The sequence below is a fragment of the Pseudochaenichthys georgianus genome, chromosome 9, assembly GCF_902827115.2.
Source record: "Pseudochaenichthys georgianus chromosome 9, fPseGeo1.2, whole genome shotgun sequence".
Lineage (NCBI taxonomy): Eukaryota > Metazoa > Chordata > Actinopteri > Perciformes > Channichthyidae > Pseudochaenichthys > Pseudochaenichthys georgianus.
Window position 1 is genome coordinate 19,672,545 of NC_047511.1, and position 23,299 is coordinate 19,695,843.

General features: G+C 41.6%; 1 protein-coding gene across 2 annotated transcripts in view; it reads right to left on the reverse strand.

Moving 5' to 3' along the window:
* Positions 1–23,299, reverse strand: part of aacs (acetoacetyl-CoA synthetase) — a 74,721-nt gene that overhangs the window by 30,711 nt on the left and 20,711 nt on the right. For both annotated transcript variants that reach the window (XM_034091598.2, XM_034091597.2), the window contains exons 5-8: positions 5,102–5,199; positions 3,211–3,325; positions 2,971–3,052; positions 2,647–2,803 (exon numbers count right to left, since the gene is read on the reverse strand). In XM_034091598.2, coding sequence (XP_033947489.1) covers positions 2,647–2,803; positions 2,971–3,052; positions 3,211–3,325; positions 5,102–5,199 — 452 coding nt within the window. The remainder of the gene's footprint in view (positions 1–2,646; positions 2,804–2,970; positions 3,053–3,210; positions 3,326–5,101; positions 5,200–23,299) is intronic.

Consider the following 23,299-nt stretch of genomic DNA (forward strand, 5'->3'; position numbering starts at 1 on the left):
TATGGAAATGCATGAAAACTAAGGATAGAAAAGCAAATCTGAAACGGTGAAAAACATTTCAGGTGTGTCAAAAAAAAAGAGGAAGACGTTTTGTGAGAATGTGTGAATGAATTTGTTTGAGTGTTAACCCGTTTTTCAACGTTGAGTGTTTCAGCTTTCAAAGTGCAGTGGTCCTTTTAAAATCACACTTTCATCTGGCTGTCTCCCTCACTCAGATGTGATATGTAACAGGAAAGAAAATTGTCAGTTGTGCACTCTCCTGAGAGAGGATAACCTTTCAAAGATCTGCTGATGGAGGTCTGCTGCCATCTTGTGGTGAAACATGTTATTTAAAAGACATTTAGAGTATATAATACACACACATTAAGCTGGCCAAGAGAGTGTTACATGTTTTATAAAAAAAAGAAATACAGTTCAAATGTAAGTATTATATATTCTCATCAGTAAACAATGGTTACGCTCCTAATGTGTCAAGCGATGGTATCATGCGACAGCTATAATATTGAAATAGTTTAAGCTTCCATGAGCAATTTAGGAATCATATTCTCATGAACTAAAGCTCCAGAAAAGCTACTAATAGACATTGTGGTGAAGTTATCTTTCAACCCTTTTTTCCAAGGTCAAGAACTTTTCACTCTGAAGTCAAAAATAATGAGACATGTTTAGAAATAAACATGTCTCATTAAACATATCTCTGTTTAGAAATAAATACTTGACGATCTATAATGCATGAAGTACTGAGCAAACTGTCTGCTATCTGCAGAAATGCCAATACATTAGATTATCTCAACATTACTTGTCAATTTGTACAGATATCCTAAAGACAAATATATATAGATATATAGATATATAAAATGTCACTTCGGAGAAAAAGAGTGGATGACTTATTAATATAAGTCATCCACTCTTTTTCTCCGAAGTGACATTTTAGTCACAGCTTGCGTGTCCAATCCCTCAAACTGTATGTAATTGTGTGTGTGTGTGTGTGTGTGTGTGTGTGTGTGTGTGTGTGTGTGTGTGTGTGTGTGTGTGTGTGTGTGTGTGTGTGTGTGTGTGTGTGTGTGTGTGTGTGTGTGTGGTGTGGTGTGTGTGTGTGTGTGTGTGTGTGTGTGTGTGTGTGTGTGTGTGTGTGTGTGTGTGTGTGTGTGTGTGTGTGTGTGTGTGTGTGTGTGTGTGTGTGTGTGTGTGTGTGTGTGTGTGTGTGTGAGACAGCTGTGGTCCATTTAACCCGTGTGGAACAGCAACAACAAATTAACAAAAATGCCAAGCCAAAGGTATCTCTTTGTTTTCTAAATGTTAACATGTTCCTGATTCCAAATGTTTCTACATAATTCAATCAATGATTCATTTGTCAGTTACTAAGATGCTACATTCCTCACATTATTTATAAAATGATCAGCAGAGTGTGAAGAAATGGTGTGTGCCTACCTAACACATGATGGACCTCATGTAGAAACATTATCTCTAATGTTGCTCCTAAATTAAATCTGCTCTTCCCTCAACACAATAGAATAGCAGGTGGTGTGTCATGTAAAAACACACAAGAATTAGTGAGAAGAAAGGCTGGAAGAAGAAGAAGAACTTCAGCAGTAGTGAGATCGATGTAAGATGAATTATGAATGAGACCTATCATGCAAAATGCACTTTTTGATGTCTTTTATACATAAGTATGTGTCCCCGGTGTGTCAGGGAACTCACGCAGCGTCAGAAAATAAAACCCTCTCTCTTTTCCTCCGTACCCAAATCTCTAAAAACGGGGCTACAACGGAGCTGATCCAGATTTGCGTCCGATATGACGTCATATCGGAAATGTATGCTGGCTTTACACCCATGGCCCTATCAGAAACGTTGCTATCAGAAACAATGCCCGACTGTTTTGGACGTAATATGGTCGGTGCATCAGAGCTAACCTGTACTGCACAGAGCATGTGTGTGAAGAAGCAGGACATAAAGGAACTCACCTTGTATACCACAAGGTGAGGCAAGAGAGAAAGCCTTTGAGCTCCATACTGTTTCAGAAACAATCCTTGATAATCCATGATATGGTGTTTCATCACCGCAGTATCTGCCGGTAGCATGAGCTCAGCCTCCTCCTTTTTTTTTATCAATTTTTAATTTTTTTAAAGCTTTATAGGCTACCCCAAATCAGCACTTTTGAAACAGGAAGTGAAATAGAGGGATATGAGGCATGGCTAGAATGGGTGATCTGTTTGGTATTTTGAGCAAAACACTTCATAGACATGTTTTTTATATATTTGTATATATCTGAGACCTATGCTATTGCCTAGAAATAGCACGATAGGTGCACTTCAAGAGAAAATAAAGATGTATTTTTGGGAGATCCAATAGTGACTTAATAGGAAAATCAATAAGCATTAAAGAGCCGAATGTACGCCATTCAGAAACTGAATCCACCCAATATCATCCTCATAGAGATTTTATATTCTTAAAATCTCAATGTGATATATAGTTATGCGTTTCTTTACATTTTAAAATAAAGAAAATAAGTTTCCTGGCATTGGCACCAACAAAAAAGAATGAATTGTTGATACTGAGAGGTGTTTGTATATTGCTTATTGCACGAGACCCAAAAGGAGGGTAAGTGAACCATATTAATGATTAAAAGGAAGCCACTGTTTTCCTTACCCCAGCAGAGTGCACCATACATTTAGGAGCTCCTGTGGTGCCAGACGAGTACATGATGAACAAGGGATGATTGAACGGAAGCTGCTCAAACTCCAGCTGAGGAAAGTGCTCGGCCTCACCACCGCGCCCAGAAGCCAAGAAATCATCTATAAATACACTGTGAAGATAAAAAATATTAAAAAAGAGTCGGGGAGGAAATGAAAGAAAACGATCAATATGATATATGAAAGAAAGTATATCTCTGCTCTCGTCATAATAATAAAAAAAACAGTTTTAGCTTCTCAGTTTTATTACTTGAGCGAAGCTGTATTGAAAGACACACACCTGTTGGGGATCTTGGAGAGGTCGATCTCATGTTTGGAGCGAGCGTAGGGAACCACCACCACTTTCTTCAGGTCAGGCAGACCTACAGAGAGATTCAGATTTTTAGATATATTCAAGATACTTTGGTCAAAAAAACATAAGACCAGTAGAGTAAAATGAAGTTCCTCTACTATTATAAGTGTTAAAAATTAGATATAAAATGTACAAATGTATGGTCGGTCACATAGTGTTGGTGCTAACCTTTGACAACACTGGTCAGCTTCTCCATGTGGTCGTGTGTTTTTCCGTTGTAAACCACAGCGGCAACAGAGAAGATCAGCTTGGGCTGGATTTGAGAAAACCTGTCAAGGACACCCTGACACAAAAAAGGAGAGAGAGAGAGTTAAATCTTAAAAATCAGAACACTGAGTAAGAACACAGGAATAAGGGCAGTTCATGTAAGACTTAAAAGGAAATACTTGATCTTGCTTTTAACATAAGACAAGACAACATTGTTTGTTACAAAACAGAAGCATATTCAAGCAGAGAATGAAGGGAGCAATGGAAGAGAACAACGTGATTCAGATGGTGGACATAAGCTCAAGACAAAATGCATGAGGAATGTAAAGTATAATTGGCCCTAAAATATCTCTATATTGTTCATCCTCACATGACTAGCAACATTGAGCGTAACATGCAGTGAATAACTTCTAACTAAAGGTGAATCAAATCAAATCAGGTTTTATTTATATAGCACATTATAAAAACGATTTTTGGTCGAGCCAAAGTGCTGTACATGCAAATAATAAATAACACATTACTACAATCACAAACAGAAGACAATAAATTACAACAGCAAATATAAAAATCACACACAGGGAAATGTCAGGAGTCGTGTTCCGCTCTGACTAGAAGGCCAGGGAGTGAGTCTTTAGTGTTGATTTAAAAACCCCTAGGGTCTGGCCCGACCTCACATGGAGGGGCAGAGTGTTCCAGAGCCTAGGGTCAGCTGCTGCGAAGGCTCGGTGACCTCGGGTTTTGAGCCTGGTCTTGGGCACTACCAGCAGCAGCTGATCAGGTCAGCAGACCTAAATGCTCTGGCTGGGGTGTGGCGATGGAGGAGTTTGGCTATATAAGCCGGAGCCAGCCCATTTAGTGCTTTAAAAACAAATAAAAGGAGTTTAAAATCAATACGGAACCGAACTGGAAGCCAGTGTAATGAGGCCAGAATTTTTTGTAGCCAGTCAGAAGACGTGCAGCTGCGTTCTGGACTAGCTGCAGGCGTTAATAACCCTTTCTACATTTTTAAAAGATAAATACGACTTGGTCTTAGCCAATAGTCGTATTTTAAAAAAGCAGGTCTTGACTACGGTGCTGAACTGCTTATCAAATGTAAAAGTGCTATTGAAGGTCACTCCAAGGTTCATGACAGAGGGGAGGATGTTTTTATTGAGGGAGCCCAGAATATCAACCGGAGAGGCTGGAGGTTGGGGTCCAAAAAAAATGACCTCGGTCTTGCTCTCGTTGAAGTTGAGGACATTTTGGCTCAGCCAGGATTTGATCTCGGTCAAGCAGTCCATCAACGGCTGTAATGAGTTGACATTAGAATTGAGAGGCAGATCTGTACATCATCAGCGTAACAATGGAAGGGGATGTTGTGTTTTGTGAGAATTGAACCTAGGGGCAGTATGTACAGTAGAAAAAGGATGAAGACATGTTTTTATTGTAAGTGTAGTTCTCTGATCTGCCAGACGAGGCAATAGCACACAAGAAACAATAAGCATAGATGAGGGAGACAAAGGAGCAAAAGATGAAAGTGTTTCTCTGGGATCACACACAAACTGATGCTTTATGTTAGTTTGCATATGTGGGTGGATTGATAAAAGACCATTGACCCAGTATGGCTCAGTACTGTAGCTGGAGCTATGAGTGTTGTTAGGATTAAGAGATAAAGACTGTTGTCTGTAGTGCTCAAGATGTGCTTCAGAGTCCACATGCCATGCCTAAACCAGCTGATTCCACATGTTTATAGAAACAGTTTCTCTTATAACATATAGACCACAAATAAAGAGTTGATAATACAATGGATTAAAAAACTCAAATACATGTAAATAATAAAAAGAAAAGCCACAAACAGAATGACAGTCCTTACGTTGACTCCAAAGTCCACAGACGTGGAGCTCCAGATGGCTCCAATGCTGGCTGCTGCTAACATGCCCTCCACTGCATGGATACCATTGGGCAGGTAGCCTAAGGGGCAGAGAGAACAGCACGGAATGGGTTCAATTCCATTAAACTAGATATGTAAGGTTGTTTCTCAGACCCAACATCATATGTGACATGAACAAAATGCAGATTATTCAGCATGTACAGAAATAAAGTACATCCTTGTTAAAGGAAAGTCAGAAATACCAGGACGTATTCTATTGTGGTATTTTAAGTCAGGTTATATCATATCTAAAGTAAAATAAAGAAATGTGACTTGTTATATGTATTGTGTGTCTTACAGTATATCACACAGTAGGAAACCTCACTGAGAGAACAGTGGAAGATAGAGGTTGGAAGAAGAAGAGGTAGATATGGAGGAAAAGTCATGTAGAGAAAATGAGGAGAGAGAAAATGAGAATGTGAAAAGAGCGGGGGGGAGAGAGAGAGAGGGGTTATGAATATCAACCAGGGCCGTGACACTATTTCATTCTTAACAAGCAGGGCTGAGATCATAACTGCTGTCTCGCTGTGATTTACTCCATGATCAATACAGGAAACGGTGCCCAAGGACACTACACATCTTTTCACTGGACAGACATAGAAAATCACAGGGGTGGAGAGAGAGAGAGAAGCTTTCAATTCAGCCACTTAAAGCCTACTATAAACTATGTTTAAAGGGGAAGTTATTTGTTTTCAAGTAATACAATAATTGCAAAATAATTTCATATGTGATTAATCGCTTCGAGTAAAAAAACTTTTTCGGAGATATTTTAGACAACCGATAGATGTAACTGCAACCCTTCAATCATGGCACACGTTCAAAGGACCTAAATGCACTCGGTAAGTAGAGGAAAACGGTGGATAGAAGAGGCTCAACACAGGAGCTCCCATATTGTGTTGATTAGATAGATACACACTCCTACCACAAGGTGTCGCCACATAGTTGTGACCTATGTTTAAATCCACATACGGTAAGGGACCCGAACAAGACCTCTTGATTAAACTTGGCTAACACTTAAGCACGGAGCACGAGTCAGTTAGTTAATAGACTAACAAACAAAACATGGTACCAGGAGTAAATTATGAAGTAAAATAAAAACACATGTAAGTGAGGAGTTGTGACAAGCGACATGGATTCATTAAAGCCACCGGAGACGCTAAAACTTTCGGGAAATGTCGACAGCAACTGGCGGACCTTCAAGCAGCAGTTCCAGCTTTACATCACGGCCATGGGACTGGAAACTAAGCCGGATGCTAGGAAGGTAGCGCTACTGCTAACTATAGCAGGCCCAAAGGCGATATACTTTTGTGTATGAAGAGCAGGCTGATAAAGACAAACTGGATAAAGTGCTCCATACATTTGATGCCCACCGCAGCAAGGAGGCGTTTCCTATAGGGGCGTTTCCTAACTTTTTTTAATCCAATAGAGAACCGCAGTGACGCGTCCTAAAACCCGGAAGTAAGTTAGCATTTTTAGCACTTCCGGTTCCTTCGTCAAAAAAGCAATGTATTTTCTCCATAGGGTTTTGGAAAATAGCTCGAAATAAGGTCTGTGGTTGACACAAATTTAAGAGATAAATCACGTTTTGTTCTACGACAGTAGATACATCAGCAGTGACCCCACTGGTGATTTGTGAAGAGTTTACGTGTCTGAAAAACGATGGTTGTTACCGAGTGGCTGAATAGGACTACAGAAATGGTCGAGTCCGTTGTACGTCATTACGCCTACACACGTAAACACTCCCGCTAAGTTTGTTTTCCCCTGTGTTCTGCTTGAAAGCAAGTACCTGCCTATCTTTAGTAGCCTATCTGTAGTCTCTTTAGTATCTGTATATCTATATCTTACCATTAGAATCTCTATTTTTGAAATGGTCATTTTTAACACCGTAGTTTTATAAATTATAGAACAATTAATTGCCAGTGTTTTCCAATTTTACTCGGCAGTTCGTTTCATTGGCTAACGTTAGCTAAAGCTAGCGCTACTAGTTAGCTACGCAATGGTTTGTTGCTTTGCTCCGGGTTGCAGCCACAGGTCTTCGCATGAAACGTGCTCGTTCTATCGTTTCCCGGCCAATGTTTTCCAAAGGAGAGTCTGGATTCGTGCCATGAGGTAAGCTGACGTTACATTGTTGTCCATGTCACGGTGAAATGTAAATGATGGGTAGTGTATCGCCGTTTTAGAGATGGCACTGCTGAAAAGACCGCAAAATAAGTAAAGATAATGAATACATCCTATTAAAACCTGTGTGGCTTATATGATAAGTCTAATTAGTACAAGCAGCATAACGTTTCACCATGTAACTAAAGATTGTAGTCAGGGAAATCAGTTTGACATATTGAACTAATAACAAATCACCTCTGGCTGGCAGAGAACTCTGCTCCATAGCTTCTCTTGGACGTAACATCACATGTACATTTTACATTTATATTCAATTTAATATTCCATCCCTAACATACTTTTGTATATATAATAACTTATATTTTGTTTTTCTTGTTATGCTGCTGCAACACAAACATTTCCCCAATTGGGATCAATACAGTAATATCTTAATTAATTAAGAAATATAACTATTATAATTAGTGTAGCAGCTGACACCTATTTTCAATATGGATTAATCTACCTTTATTTCTTTAGTTCAATTTTGATCTATAAAAATGTCAAAATAGTGAAAATGTTCACGAGACAAAGTGCAAGGTTATATCTTTAGATGTTATGTTTTAGCCTATGTACTGTATGTCTTAATGCTCTTATTTGTGACGATGTGACTTCCATGAAACTAATATTTTATATCTTCCCAACAGACGAGCTGACAGGAAGCCTAACCCCCTAAACGCACCAGGAGCGTCTGCGCTGCGCCGCGTTACGGCTGCGCCGCGGCGGTCGTAAGGATCGCGGCCACTCTATTCAATGGGTGCTATTCCACCACACGCGCCGCGTTACGTCTCAGACGCGTCCCGTCTCAGACGCGTCCCAGAAGCGGCTCGGCGCAGCGCTTCTCTAAAATTAGGATGAATCCTATTTTTGCCGCGGCGCAGCCGTAAGGTCGGGCAGGCAGCCCCCCCCTCGCAGGAAGTGGAAAGGTGAGCATCCGGGCCAGGCCCATCCCGCGTATATACTAATTTAGCAGACCCCCCTCCTTCATCACAACACCTCCACTACGATACGCACAATGGACGACGAGGAGTTCATAATGGAAGTGGAGAAACACACCATTGTATACGATGTAACCAATGCTTTTTACAAGGACAACATCAGAAAGGACAAGGCCTGGTTTTTAGTCGCTGCAGTTTGTGGAGTGGAAGGTAACAACTACATATTAATGTTTTAAAGTTAATTAAGAACTGCGAGGCTGCACACACGACGCTCCGCTTCCGCAACGTTTTGAAACGCGCCTGGTGTGTTAGGTCGCAGGAGGAGGTCGCAGCGTGGCGCAGCCGCAACGTAACGCGGCGCAGACGCTCCTGGTGCGTTTAGGGGGTAACACTCTAACAACCACAACATTGCAAAGGCGAGTAAATGTAAATTAAAAACGATTCACAATTTCTTCTTCTTTCTTGCAGTGAGGTGAAGCTGACCTTGCACTTGGTGCCAGTAAGGATGCTCCTCACGCAGGCTGAATGTTTCTCTTCCTTACTGACACAGAAGCCCTTGACTTGCAATGCTTCACTAATTGTCATTTCCCTGGCTCCGTAGGGACACTTTACCTCCAGCACAGCGGGAGACCCTTCCAGACCATCTGGAGATGCCCCCAACACTCCTGATTGGGAGAGCCACAAACCTGACTCATGGACCTGCATCTGGGTTGCAGTGGTGAATGCCCTGACGCCCTCACATTCATTCATAGTCCCCCACTGTATAGACAAAACACCACCAAGGGCCTGTTGTTACCCTGGCAATAAGGGAAGCAGTCACACGCTTTGACCTCAGGACAGCTCCAACGTTGCTGGCAGTCAACCTTCCTTTCCTGAACAAATGCCAGTTTGGGTTGGTTCGCTGACCAGTGTAGCCACCTGAATTGCCCTCTGTTGCTCCTCAGACAATGCCATGCTTGCCACAATTGCCTCAGGTCCCTGATGCCCAACAGATTTGAGAATTTTAGGAACAGTAAGTGTTTCCAAGCTGTAGTGTTCCTCTTCTGGCTCGGGGGAGAGAAGCCAAGACATTCCTGAGAACCTGCCCCCGAGTCTGTCCCTCAGCCAGTCACGATCTTCGGAGGTGGGCTCTCTTGTCAGCGGGTTGAATGAGTTATTGGTTGGAGGAAATAGCTCCTCCACTGAATGCGTACGTTTAGCTGCCTTTGGCTTCTTCCACTGACAGGGGGTGTCAGTGCAGCGGAAACTGTGGATGGCAAAGATGGCTAATGCAGCCGCATGACTGCATTTCCATTCTCCACATGGGCATTCACATTTTGTGGAGAGAATTCCCTCTTCTCCTGTAGATACCTGTGGTGGTGGGATTGTTTTATTATTTAAAATATATTTACATTTATAATGCCTTCCCAATTATAGCCTACTGTATGTTTATTTCATGGATATTTCTGTGTTTTCTGGTGTGTAAAATGTGTAATCTTGGGGCCTCTTCTCTTTAACGTCTACATGCTACCATTGGCTCAGATAATGAAGAACAACAAAATAAGTTAGCATAGCTATGCAGATGACACACATTTACCTAACCATTTCACCAGGAGACTATGCTCCATTTCAAACACTGAGTAAGTGCATTGAACAAATCAATGACTGGATGTGTCAGAACTTTCTCCAATTAAACAAAGATAAAACTGAGGTAATGGTTTTTGGAGCCAAGGTGGAACGTATAAAAGTTAGCGCTGAGCCTCAGTCTGCAATGTTCAAACCAACAGATAAAGCCAGAAATCTAGGTGTAGTCATGGACTCTGACCTGAGTTTCAACAGTCACATTAAAACAGTTACTAAATCAGCCTACTATCACCTAAAGAACATATCTAGGATTAAAAGACTAATGTCACAGCAGGATTTGGAAAAACTTGTCCCGTTATCTTCAGTAGACTGGACTACTGCAATGGTGTCTTCACAGGTCTCACTAAAACATCTATTAGGAAGCTGCAGTCCTCACTAACACTAAGAAAGTGGATCACATCACTCCTGTTCTGAAGTCTTTACACTGGCTTCCTGTGTGTCAAAGAATAGATTTCAAAATACTGCTGCTGGTTTATAAAGCACTGAATGGTTTAGGCCCAAAATACATTTCTGACCTCCTGCTAAATGATTAACCATCCCGATCTCTCAGGTCTTCAGGGACTGGTCAGCTTTCTGTCCCCAGAGTCAGAACTAAACATGGTAAAGCAGCATTCAGTTATTATGCTCCAAACATCTGGAACAAACTCCCAGAAACCTGCAGGTCCGCTGCAACGCTGACTACTTTTAAATCCAGCAAGAAGACTTTTCTTTTTGCCGCTGCTTTTAATTGAACTATTCACATCTTAAACTGCACTGTAACTTTTATCCATGTATTTTTTCTTTTAATGTTTATTTTATTAGCTTTGCTTTTTAATGACTGATTTTAAATGCCATTTCTTAATGTCTTTCATTTTTTGTAAAGCACTTTGAATTGCCATGTGTTGAAAAGTGCTATATAAATAAACTTGCCTTGCCTAATAAAGATTTCATGTGACACATAAAATGGATTTGTTGATGGGAATTAATGTGAATAAATTAACTCTAGGTTAACGGTACTCTTGCTATAACTACTCACCGACACTCTATAAACCTTGTCCCTCATGCTAGCCCTGACAACACCGGTAAGCACACCTTCATCTAGGCTGCCCGTGTCCTGACTTGTAGTGGTTCTCTCCTCTATCTCCATTCTTCTTGTCATCTTTGTAAAACGATATCAGACTGGTAATTGACACAGCCATGACATCTAGTTAAATTCAGTGTGGCTAAAATGAAAAGCTTTGTTAAAATATGCAAGCACGCGGAAGTCAAAGTCAGCTTTATTGTAAACAAATTCTACATGTGTTATACATCCAGAAATATCGTTTCCCACAGTGTGACATGTAGCCTATACATAAAACAAAAAGGGCCTAGATAAACGGGGTATACAGTTTAAAATGTTAATATATTTAAAGTGTTCAAAGTGCAGTTTCAGTGCAAGTCAGTTGAAACGATCTTAAGTTGGCGTGACGTTGAAGTCGTGCGACGCTGCTGTACTGGCTTGTAGTTCGTTTATAGCATAACGTTAGCATTTCGCTTTTGGCGCCTAGATTTATGATTCAAAAATTATAAAAGTAGGAGAGACATGTGGAGATTATCCGGCTGAACAAAACGTGATCCTTCTCTTAAATGTGTGTCAACCACAGACCTTATTTCGAGCTATTTTCCAAAATCCTATGGAGAAATTGCATTGCGTTTTTGACGAAGGAACCGGAAGAAGTTTACATCCGGGTTTTAGGACGCGTCACTGCGGTTCTCTATAGCAACTTAAAGGAATGGTATGCTCATGACACTCATTTTTTAAAAATTATCATCCGATAAAACAGACCAGTCTCTGCCAGTCTCTCTTTTTTTTTTTTTAATCCGATGACATTATCAGTGATTTTAAACTGATTATATACCGAAATAACATCAACACTGTGGGCGCCGCCATTTCCCGGACGTGACGTAATCCATGCGTTTGGTTTTCGAAGACACGTTGATCTCCATGTTATTTACTGTAGTTTCTCTATTCAAATATGCCTCACTGTATCGCGAAATATTGCCATAATTCGGATAGGAACAATCCACGGAATGCTCGGTTCCATCTGTTGCCAAAAGGTAAGCATAAGAGGTACATTCGGAGGCAGTGGCTAGCGAAATGTGGCCGGCCCGAACCGAGAGATTTACAGGCTCATGTATGCAGCGAACATTTCACATTTCCGGACGACTACTCTGAGAGTATGATCAAACATAACATGGGATTTAAAGAACAACCATTACTCAATGGAGATGCAGTACCATCGGTCTTTCTGGTGTCATCACCGACCAGGACACCAGTTCGGCCAGTAGAGAAATCGCCCTCTGCAAGTGTGAAGCGACGGAGGAGCAGAAGTAGTGCTCGGAGTAAGAATAAGGTATGTTATAGCGCATTTCCATTGCAGCGGCTAGCCCCGTTTTAACGTCCAGGCCAGGACAGTTTTTGGTGGCCTTTCCATATAGCGTAGTACCGGCTAGTGTGTATTTCCCCCCAGTTTTTCCGGCTCCATAAAATCGTGATTCTATGGCCAGGGACAACGAAGCTGAGTATGCTAAACTAGAGAGGGAATCGCTAGCAAGGGTGGTACTACATGCATACATATAGTATCTTATATAATCTTCCCATTATACACACATGCATTTCCAAACATTTGGACTACCTATGTTGCAAATGTATTATCTTTTCAATTTACACACGGCATCTATTGCACGTCTGTCCGTCCTGGGAGAGGGATCCCTCCTCTGTTGCTCTCCCTGAGGTTTCTCCCATGTTCCCTTTAAACTGGGGGTTTTCTTCGGAAGTTTTTCCTTGTACGTTGTGAGGGTCTACGGACAGAGGGTGTCGTATTGTCATACTGATATGTATGGCTGAATTCCCCCATCCAATCTCTTCACATTGGTCAAAACTTGTTCCTCTGCTGACGAGTTCGAACTGAAATACTCCGTGTGTTGACAAAGTGAACGCATGGATGACGTCACGACCATCACGTGACTACTGAAAATGGCAAACATGGCGGCGGCCAGACGGAATATACAGGTCTTGATAAAAAAAGAGCTATAAAATCATTATTTACCGGGGAATATCGCTGATTTCTTCAGGGTATGGTTTAAACATAACGTTTCACTAAATACTGAAGTTTTGATTAATTATCTAATGAGTGGACCATTCCTTTAAGGGATTCCAGCTGCTTTTATAAATCCTCGCAGAATAAGTCATTGTTCTAGTGATGGGAATTCCGGCTCTTCTTGCTGAGCCGGATCATTTGGCTCACCAAGAAGAGCCGGCTCTTTCGGCTCCCAAAGGGCTCTTCAGTTTACCACATATTATACCTTTTAATTAAATCAAATGTAGCCCTGTTTTGACTAATGATGTATATGTGTACACATATCACTTAAATTATTCAAGACATCCTTTGTACTAAAGTATTCAAAAGTAAAAATTACATGTTTAATATAAATTATTTGCTGTGGCCAATTGTTTTCATTGCATTTACAGACCCGTGTAACTCTCTGATACCACCCAATTAATGCATTGACTTGCTTGTAGAACCACGCTACACAAAACAAATGGCAACACCTATAAAAACAATTTTTAAAAAAAGGGGCTACTGTATCAACCTATATAAAGTATATAAATATAGTTTTTCTCCCTGCAGGAGAGGGGAGCGTGCTTTGAGATCAACTGCTAGGCTGCAGCGGGGAGAAGAGGGGGACAAAAAGAGATCTCCGTCCTCCGTGTTTTATTCTTATAGAAGTAAGAAGAGAAGTAATGGCGCAGAAACCCTCCTTTTTACGCAGCGGTCCAGACATAGACATCATAGCTACGGCGACATATATTCAGTTGCCAGTTACTTTTGGCATTAGAGCAGGGATATCTTTCAAGGTTTGACATAATGAATTGTGCTACTTTTAAAGCAAGCAACGATGTTTTCAAATCTGTAATCAAAAAGCTCCTCAAAAACACTATAGAAGCAGTTCCTGCCGTTGTTACGTTAGTTCAAACAGTAACAACGGACTACTTTTCTTAGCGGATGCATGTCAATTTAAATCAATACATAAAACTATTTTTTAAATCAATAAAATCTTTTTCTAAATCCATAAAAGCATTTCAATTATTATTGGGAGTCATGTCGTTACTTTGTTGAGAATGTGGCCATGTGTAATAAGCGGGATAATGTCCACATTGCACATTGCATAATGTGCCTTCATGCTGATCTAGATCCCTCCGCAAAAACAAAACAAAAAACGGCTCGTTCGCGGGCGAGAGCCGGCTCCCGTCGTCCCCTATAGGAAACGCCTCCTTGCTGCGGTCTGCAGCCAGACTCTATTGAGATGGCGGGCACGGCTAACGTGAGTGATGGCGCAGCAGTTTGTGCGGTCTCCAACCAAGGCAAATGGCACGCACAGACGCGGCCTACACAGCGGTCAGAAGAGGGGACATTCAGCTGTAAGCGCTGCGGCTCGAAGCACAAACCATGATAGTGTCCGGCATTTGGTAAGCAATGCTCCAATTGCCAGGGCCAGAACCATTTTGCTAAGCAGTGCTTCTCAAAAGGAAATGAGAGGAAGAAAGGAAAGTCTGTAAACATAGTGGAAGACGATGATTTAAGTGAGACATGTTTTGTTGGCATGGTGAACTGTGAAACTGAGCAAAAAGAGGTTAATGCAATCATAGAAGACAAATGGATAGCTCCACTTATGATTAACGGGACAATAATAACTATGAAACTGGATACTGGTGCAAAAGCAAACCTGATGAGCCTGTCTGATATCAAGGCAATGAAAGATAAGCCACAAATTAAAAAAAGAACACAGGCACTAAAAGATTATAATGGAAAGAAAATCAACAGTTTGGGTGTGTGCATATTAAAGGTAACCTCAAAAGGTAAAGTGCACCACCTACTTTTCTCTATTGTCGCTGATGGACTTGATTCACTGCTGAGTGATAAAGCATGTGAAGATTTGGAACTTGTCAAGAGAGTGTATTGCATCAACACAACTGTGAGTACACCAAATGACTCAATTAATTGTATAGTACAGAGTTATGCAGATGTGTTTAAAGGTTTTGGTGTGTTGCCCTTCACATACAAAATCCAGCTCAAAGAAAATGCACAGCCAGTTGTGCATGCTGCAAGAAGAGTTCCAGCGCCACTCAGAGATCGCTTAAAGAAAGAGCTCGACAGAATGACAATGCTCGGAGTGATAAAAAAAGTTGAGGAGCCAACAGACTGGGTTAACTCGATGGTCTGTGTAAAGAAGAAAAGTGGTGATTTAAGAGTGTGTATGGACCCAAAAGATCTTAATGAAAACATCAAGCGTGAACATTATCAGATACCCAAGCGTGAGGAAATCACAAGTGAAATGGCAGGTGCCAGCTTCTTCACAAAGCTTGATGCGTCTCAAGGCTTTTGGCAGCTGAAACTGGATGAAAGCAGCACCAAATATTGCACCTTTAATACACCATTCGGCAGATATTGCTTCCTCAGACTGCCCTTTGGGATCATCTCAGCATCCGAAATATTTCACAGAGCGATGGAGCACATCATTGAGGGGCTGGACGGTGTTAGAGCATATGTTGATGACATCATTGTGTGGGGCTCTACACTACAAGAACACAATGAGAGGCTGAAAAAGGTGCTGGAGCGCATACACAAGTATGGACTCAAATGCAAAGTTTGGAGTTCAAGAAGTTGTCTTTCTCAGAGACAAGCTCTCTGCACAAGGTGTACAAGCTGACCAAGAAAAGATCAGAGCCATACAGGATATGCCAAGGCCCACAGACAAGACAGGTGTACTTCGCATTATGGGGATGGTCAACTTCATAGGTACATTTATTCCAAACCTATCTGCAAAGACATCTTGCATCCGTGAGCTCCTGCACAAAGAAAATGAGTTTAAATGGACAGTCAAACATGAGCAAGAGTGGAAAACACTCAGACAGACACTCACAACTGCACCTGTATTGACATTCTTTGACCCAACAAAGAAGATTAGAGTTTCAACAGATGCTTCAAAGGATGGAATAGGCGCAGTGCTACTACAAGTTGAAGGCGAGCATTGGAAACCAGTGGCCTATGCATCCAGGTCAATGACACAGTCTGAGTGCAGATATGCTCAAATAGAAAAAGAATGTCTGGGACTGGTTTATGGCTTGGAGAAGTTCCACAGCTACGTTTATGGCCTACCTTCATTCACAGTAGAGACAGATCATCGTCCACTTGTATCCATCATTAAAAATAATTTAAGTGAAATGACACCAAGGATACAGCGTCTCATGATGAAGATGCACAGATATGACTTTGAGCTGATCTACACACCTGGAAAGCACCTGATACTTGCTGACGCTCTCTCACGAGCACCAACAGTGGATCATGTGTAGTACAACTGAAGAGGATGTGAAAAGTCATGTGAACATGGTGTCTGCTGCGCTTCCTGTATCAGACACAAAGTCCAGACAGATAGCTGAAGAAACAGCAAAAGACACAGAGCTGCAGTGTGTCATTGCAAATATGCAAAATGGATGGCCTGTAGGTTCCTGTCCGCTCTTCTACCACATCAGAGGTGAACTGAGTTTCGTGGATGGACTATTACTGAAACAACACAGGATTGTCATTCCACGCGCATTGAGACAGGAAGTACTAAAACAAATACATGAAGGTCACCTGGGTATAGAAAAATGCAAAAGACGGGAGAGAGACAGTGTTTTCTGGCCTGGAGTAAATAAAGACATCGAGAGACTGATTGGTACGTGTGACTAGTGCTGCGTACCTGGACTCACATTCAGGTTCAGGTCCGGACTCAAGTCCAGAGGTTCAGGTTCAGGTCCGGACTTATAAGTCCGGACCTGAACCCATGGCTTGTGTCAAGTTGTGTGAGTAACTAAAGTGAAATTATTGTGAGCTAATTATCAATTGAAAATTAACTCATAATCAACTCAAATAGTAGACTATACGCATATTACACTGTTACACACCTACTATACAGTATAGGCTACACTGTAGTAGCTGTACACCATGTCTTTTCTACAACTCTACATGTGTACATTATACAGTACATACTACATACATAGTGATGTACATACTGTTAGAAATTAAAATCAATGTTGATATGGCGTAATTTTGAATTAAATACACTTTAATTTAAATCAGTTTTATTCTGAAAAAACCGGAAGTTCACACTATTTACTTACTACTTTTATTCTGAAAATTATTCACTTCCGGTTATCATTAGCATGTGGCGAAATGCTACGTTTTCAAACCGTGAGTCGAAGGTGAAATGACATGTGATGTTGTACACTGAGCACACTGGGATTAGCACTCATTTATTGACGCTGAATAACGTTTATCAGGGAATGTTTAAATAACCACAGACACCAGAATCAGGGTTCTTACACCTTTTCCAAAGTCAAATTCAAGCACTTTTCAAGCATTTTCAAGGTGCATTTTCCAGCTTTTCAAGCATCTTACAGCTGTTGTAAATTACATATTTATATACACATACTCAAATGATTATTTCCCTACCTCACATTACATCAGATGTTCTTTATGCTATAAACAACCACATGTGTGTTTCGTGATAGCATTCTACACGAGGATGAAAAATTAAAGAAAAGAAAACTAAGTTTAATATTTCAAAATTAGTGATCTGTACGTAGACTGGGCATCCCATATAACCTGGCTGAGCCGATATAAAACAATCAGCCAAATAACTTTTCAATACATTATTGATTAATTGTTGAGGTACTTTTAGGTTGGCAGTGAACATAAGTCAGAGGTACATGGTGTACTTCTACTTCTCTACAGTTCAGAGGTACATGGTGTACTTCTACTCCTCTACAGTTCAGAGGTACAATGATGTACTTCTACTGCACAACAGTTCAGAGGTACATGGTGTACTTCTACTCCACTACAGTTCAGAGGTACATGGTGTACTTCTACTGCACTACATGTATTTAACACCTTTAGTTACTTCACAGATGTGGATGAATGATGTGAAATCTAATCAAGTGTTAAATCAGACTTTAGTTCCACCTGGAGTAAATCCACAAGCTACCCTGCAGTATACAAAGTCATTCAAACTAGCTGCACCTTCACCAGCTTTGAGAACACTTTCATGATCAATCATTATAAAACATATATATATATTATTCTGAAATGGACCAATCTGCACAACGACTACTTTTAGTGTCGCTACTTTCACTATATTTAGATGAGAATACTTTTCTATTTTCACTTGAGGAACATTTTGAATGCAGGACTTTTACTGTAACAGAGTATTCCTACACTCTGGTACTTCTACTAAGTACAAGATCTGAGTACTTCTACTTTTACTCAAGTACAAGATCTGAGTACTTCTACTTTTACTCAAGAACAAGATCTGAGTACTTCTACTTTTACACAAGTACAAGATTTGAGTACTTCTACTTTTACTCAAGTACAAGATCTGAGTACTTCTACTTTTACACAAGTACAAGATCTGAGTACTTCTACTTTTACTCAAGTACAAGACCTGAGTACTTCTACTTTTACTTTTAAATACAACTTTGAAGCTTCGGCATAATTACAAGCGGAGAACGGACTAATGTAACGTCACAGCAAGCATAACAACAGCCGGTGTTTCTTGTGAGTGTTTCCCCGGTACACAAAAGCAAAAATACACAAACACACTCGCGAGCTTCCCCGAGACCAGTAATACAAACGAAAATGTGTCTTCGGGTCAATGCGACTGATTTCGATAGAGCAAGTCACATTTGGTTTAGGCACGAAACATACCACCAGTAGAAATACATTGCTTTCAAAATCGCTCTGTGTCGAATCAATAGATTATATTTCATGACTATAACACGAAATTCCGTGAGTGCTTCATCCTCTGAACACCACAGGATGGCGACTGTAACGCACATAACATAGGTACGCTCCTCTGAAATGTTTGTCCCCTGCAATTATTATTATCCCTCAATCGAGTTTGCTATTCAGCTCGCTAACGTTAGCTTAAACAAACGTAACATGCAACGTTAGCCTAATCTAAAATGCTCTACTACGGCGTACCTTTCATGTGGCTCGTCAGCGCAGACTCTCGCATCGTTATTTGTTGCAAACTTTGCAGGAGGCTACTCGTGGGCTTGACCCTAGTCTTAGCCATGGCTTGTATTTGTCTTCTGCTAGCCAACGCTCGTTGAAACGGCAACCTCCTGGCACACAGTCATCTATCTCTCATCAGAATGCCCAGGTCACACGTAACACAAACACTTGCAGGTCGCGCGCATAGCGCGGGAAGGCCGCAGCGGAGATGTTTTATGGAGAAGCGAAGCAATTCTTTTCTTTTAATCTAAAAAGCGAACTATTCAGTCAGACAGCAATTTTTTGTAAAAGTAAAGCATTTACATTTTCAAGCACTTTATCTCAATTTCAAGCACCATTCCCAAAATTCAAGCACTTTCCCAACCTTGAAAACACCACGTCAAATTTCAAGCATTTTCAAGGATTTCAAGCACCCGTACGAACCCTGCAGAATATACGTAAGTGCTAGTTTTTTTGCGAGTCCAAGTACCGGTTCCTGACGTTCCGGTTTTAACCGGACTTGAACCGAAACTTTTTACAAGTCCAGTACCGGTTCGGCGTACCGGTACACAGCACTACGTGTGACACATGCCAGACACACAGAAACAAACAGACTAAAGAGCCCATGATAGTGACTGATGTGCCAACAGCACCATGGGATAAAGTTGGAATGGATTTGTTTCATCTCAAAGGTAAAGACTATTTAGTGGTCATTGACTATTACTCAAACTTTCCTGAAATGGCACTACTATCAAACTCATCATCAACATGTGTCATACTCATAACACATTCAAAATCTATTTTTGCAAGACATGGCATACCTAACACAGTAGTGAGTGACAACGGACCGTGTTTCAACAGCAGAGAGTGGCAAGAATTTGCAGAACAGTATGACTTTAAGCATGTGACCTCAAGTCCTCATTATCCACAGTCAAATGGGAAAGCTGAAAAGGGAGTTCACATTCTCAAGCAACTTCTAAAGAAAGCTGATGAGTGGCTCAGACCCATACCTCGCTTTACTCAGCTACAGAGCCTCACCTCTGGATTGTGGACTGTCACCTGCTGAACTTCTGACGAATCGTAAGTTGCGCACTACACTGCCAAGCTATTCAAAGCAAAAGAGACACCCAAAGCTGCAACACCAACTACAACAACAAAAAATGAAGCAGAAAACATGGTATGACAAAACAGCTAAGCAGCTTCCATTGCTATCAAGTAATGACACAGTCAGGATTGAGGGTCCTGATGGATGGAGAACAAAAGCCACTGTTCTTCCGGAAGTAGCACCGCGATCTTTCACTGAGGACAGAGGAAGGACAAATCTTCAGACGCAATTGTCGCAGTCTTATGAAAACAAAAGAGGCTGGTCAACAGCTCAGTGAATCCATCATTGAGTCTGAGTTCACACCTTCACCACAGTCAGACTGTGATACTAACACTCCAAGTGAACATGTGGTCAGAAGATCTACAAGGGAAATCAGAAAACCAGATAGACTGAATCTGTAGTTGAGAGACTGATTTAACGGATGTTAAAATGGTGTAAATGACAATTTCCAAGTTTGTGCTAGTTAGCATTCTGAGTACATTTCGACCAGATGTTTATTTCTTATGGCATGGTAGAGAAATCAAAATGTTTGGTTAAAATTGATGTTGCACTATTTGTTTATATTACCTCAAAGAAAGGGAGATGTGTTGATTAGATAGATACACACTCCTACCACAAGGTGTCGCCACATAGTTGTGACCTATGTTTAAATCCACATATACGTAAGGGACCCGAACAAGACCTCTTGATTAAACTTGGCTAACACTTTAGCACGGTGCACGAGTCAGTTCATTAATAGACTAACAAACAAAACACATATCATACAAACTCAAGCTATAAAACCTTATAATCTAACAAGATAAAACCATAACACAGCCACTGACTGAACAAAGGCAACAGTCGCTTCATATGGATATGACTAATAAATAATGTATTGGTTGCTAGATTAGATTAGATAGAATTGTATTAATCCCGAAGGAAATTCTTGTTGACTCCTGCCGTAACCAGGAAGCTCATCCTGGTAAAATGACGACCCCCTAATCCCACCAGGAGCGTCTGCGGATTTTTTAGCGATCGCGGCCACTCTAGTCAATGGGTGCTATTCCACCAGACCCGCTGCGCTGCGCTCGAAGCGTCCCAGAAGCTCCTCGCCGCAAGGAATTTCTAAAATATAGGATGAATCCTATTTTTGACACGGCGCGGCGCAGGCAGGAAGTGATGAAAATCACCTTGTTGTCTGCTTTGCTGGTTGAGGGGGTGCACCCAAAACCGGCTCCTTCTCCTCCCCCCCATCACCGTCTTTCGAGTAGGAGAATACATGCCAGCGTTCTCCTCCGGTTTACAGGCACTGTACCGGCTGCACCAAGATGGCTGATGGTGTGTGTCGTGGCTCGGTAGCTCCTGATTCAAACCACCGGCCTCGATTAAAACCTACAATATACAAGACTGTTGACGGCCTAGTTATTGTAGAGGATGAGTTACTCAACTTCCTGGCGGTTAAAATTAAAACTATGACCCAGGACGAGATAGTCCTTGTAGCCTCTAACACCTTTGAATCCGAATGGATCGAGACTTCTAAAAAGACGTTGTTTGAACTCTGTCCTGAAACCAAGCAGCGGTGTGTGGCCTTTAAAGGCAACCAGAAGGATGCAAACAATATCAAAAGCTGTCTAAAAGTGCTAAATGAATGCGGTGAAAACATCCCCCGTTTTGTCTCCCACTACCTGGATGAGCTGCCGCCTGTTACGTTTAACAACCTGGATGTGTCCAACCTGCTGAGCAAGATGGAGCGACTGCACAGCGAGGTTTGCGCATTAAGACATGTAGTGGAAGTTCAGGCAGATATCGGTCAGAACCTGCGTGCTGTGGCTGCGACCATGGACAGCAGAGTTGCTGCCGTAGAACGCCAGTTGGAGCCGAGTCATGGTGGAGGACTGGCTGTACCAAGTGACGCTGAAACTACCTGTGGGAGCGCTCAGGGCGATGGCCAGGATGGTGCGGTGTCGGTGAAGGATGCGAGCCCCCCCGGCTCTTCTACTGATGTACATCCCAACTGTGTTGACCCGGTTGCTGCGTTAGGGACCGTGAGTGCCTGTGTGAGCCCTGGAGGAACTGCGGTAAATTCGCAGGTATGGAGTCAAGTTGTGAAACAGGGCCGAGGTCGGAGGAATAGGGCCGAGGGCCAGTCTGCCTTATCTAAACAGCTTGTTGGGAAACCTGAACGGAGGATGCCTAAGCCTATTGTTGGCACTGCTGCACAAGGGAATATAAAAGTGATCCGTACGAAGTTGGTGAGTGTTTTTGCTACCAAATTCTCGCCAGACCTTGACGCTGAGACACTGTCCGAATATCTAACTGAACAACTCGGCCGTGATGTTAACTGTCACCGTATTGACACTGCGAGCAGCAGATATAGCTCGTTTAAAGTGTGTGCTGAGTGCAATGAAGTTGCGGAGATGTTTAACCCAGAACTCTGGCCTGAAGGCTCAGTTGTGAGGCGATACTATGAACCACGTAAAGCGGAGGTGATAGGGGCTAGCAGAGCTAGACCTTTTGCTGGTGCGAGGGTACTGAATGGGGCTACGGCTGAGCTGCTTAGCTAAACGTTATGGATCATTTAACTGTCGCGGGCTGCGCCTGGGCAACAGCGCTGCTGATAGGATCCGACGTGTAGTGGTGGACAACTTGCTACAAAAATGTGACATTTTATGCTTGCAAGAAACTTTCTTACCAAAGCAGGACTTGAGAAAGTTGAACTCTCTTAATGACAATTTTCACGGGGCTGGTGAGTCCACTACGGACCTATCTCTGGGAATAGTGAGAGGAAGGATAGCAGGGGGCGTGGCTATCCTGTGGCACAAAAAGCTGGACGCTGTCATTAATGTCATCAGGCTTGAAGTTGACTGGTGTATTGCTGTACAGATCAAAATGAATAACAAGGAGTTTAGCATTCTCAATGTATATACACCATATGAGTCACAGCATAATGAAGATGAATACCTGAACAGACTTGCTTTTATACAGTCTTTTATTGTTGATAATCATTCCTCCAGTGTTTATGTAGTGGGTGATATGAATGCTGACATATCAGACAAAAGGTCCTTGTTTGCTAAGCATATGCTACAGTTTTGTGATGATAACAATCTTATATTATCAAGCCAAATACTTCTGCCTACAGATAGCTATTCATATATAAGCGAGGCCTGGCATACAACTTCATGGCTTGACCATTGCATAAGCACTGCTAATGCCCATGACATTGTAAGATCAATTGAGATTGGGTATGAGGCATCAATGTCAGATCACATTCCTTTTATAATGTCACTAG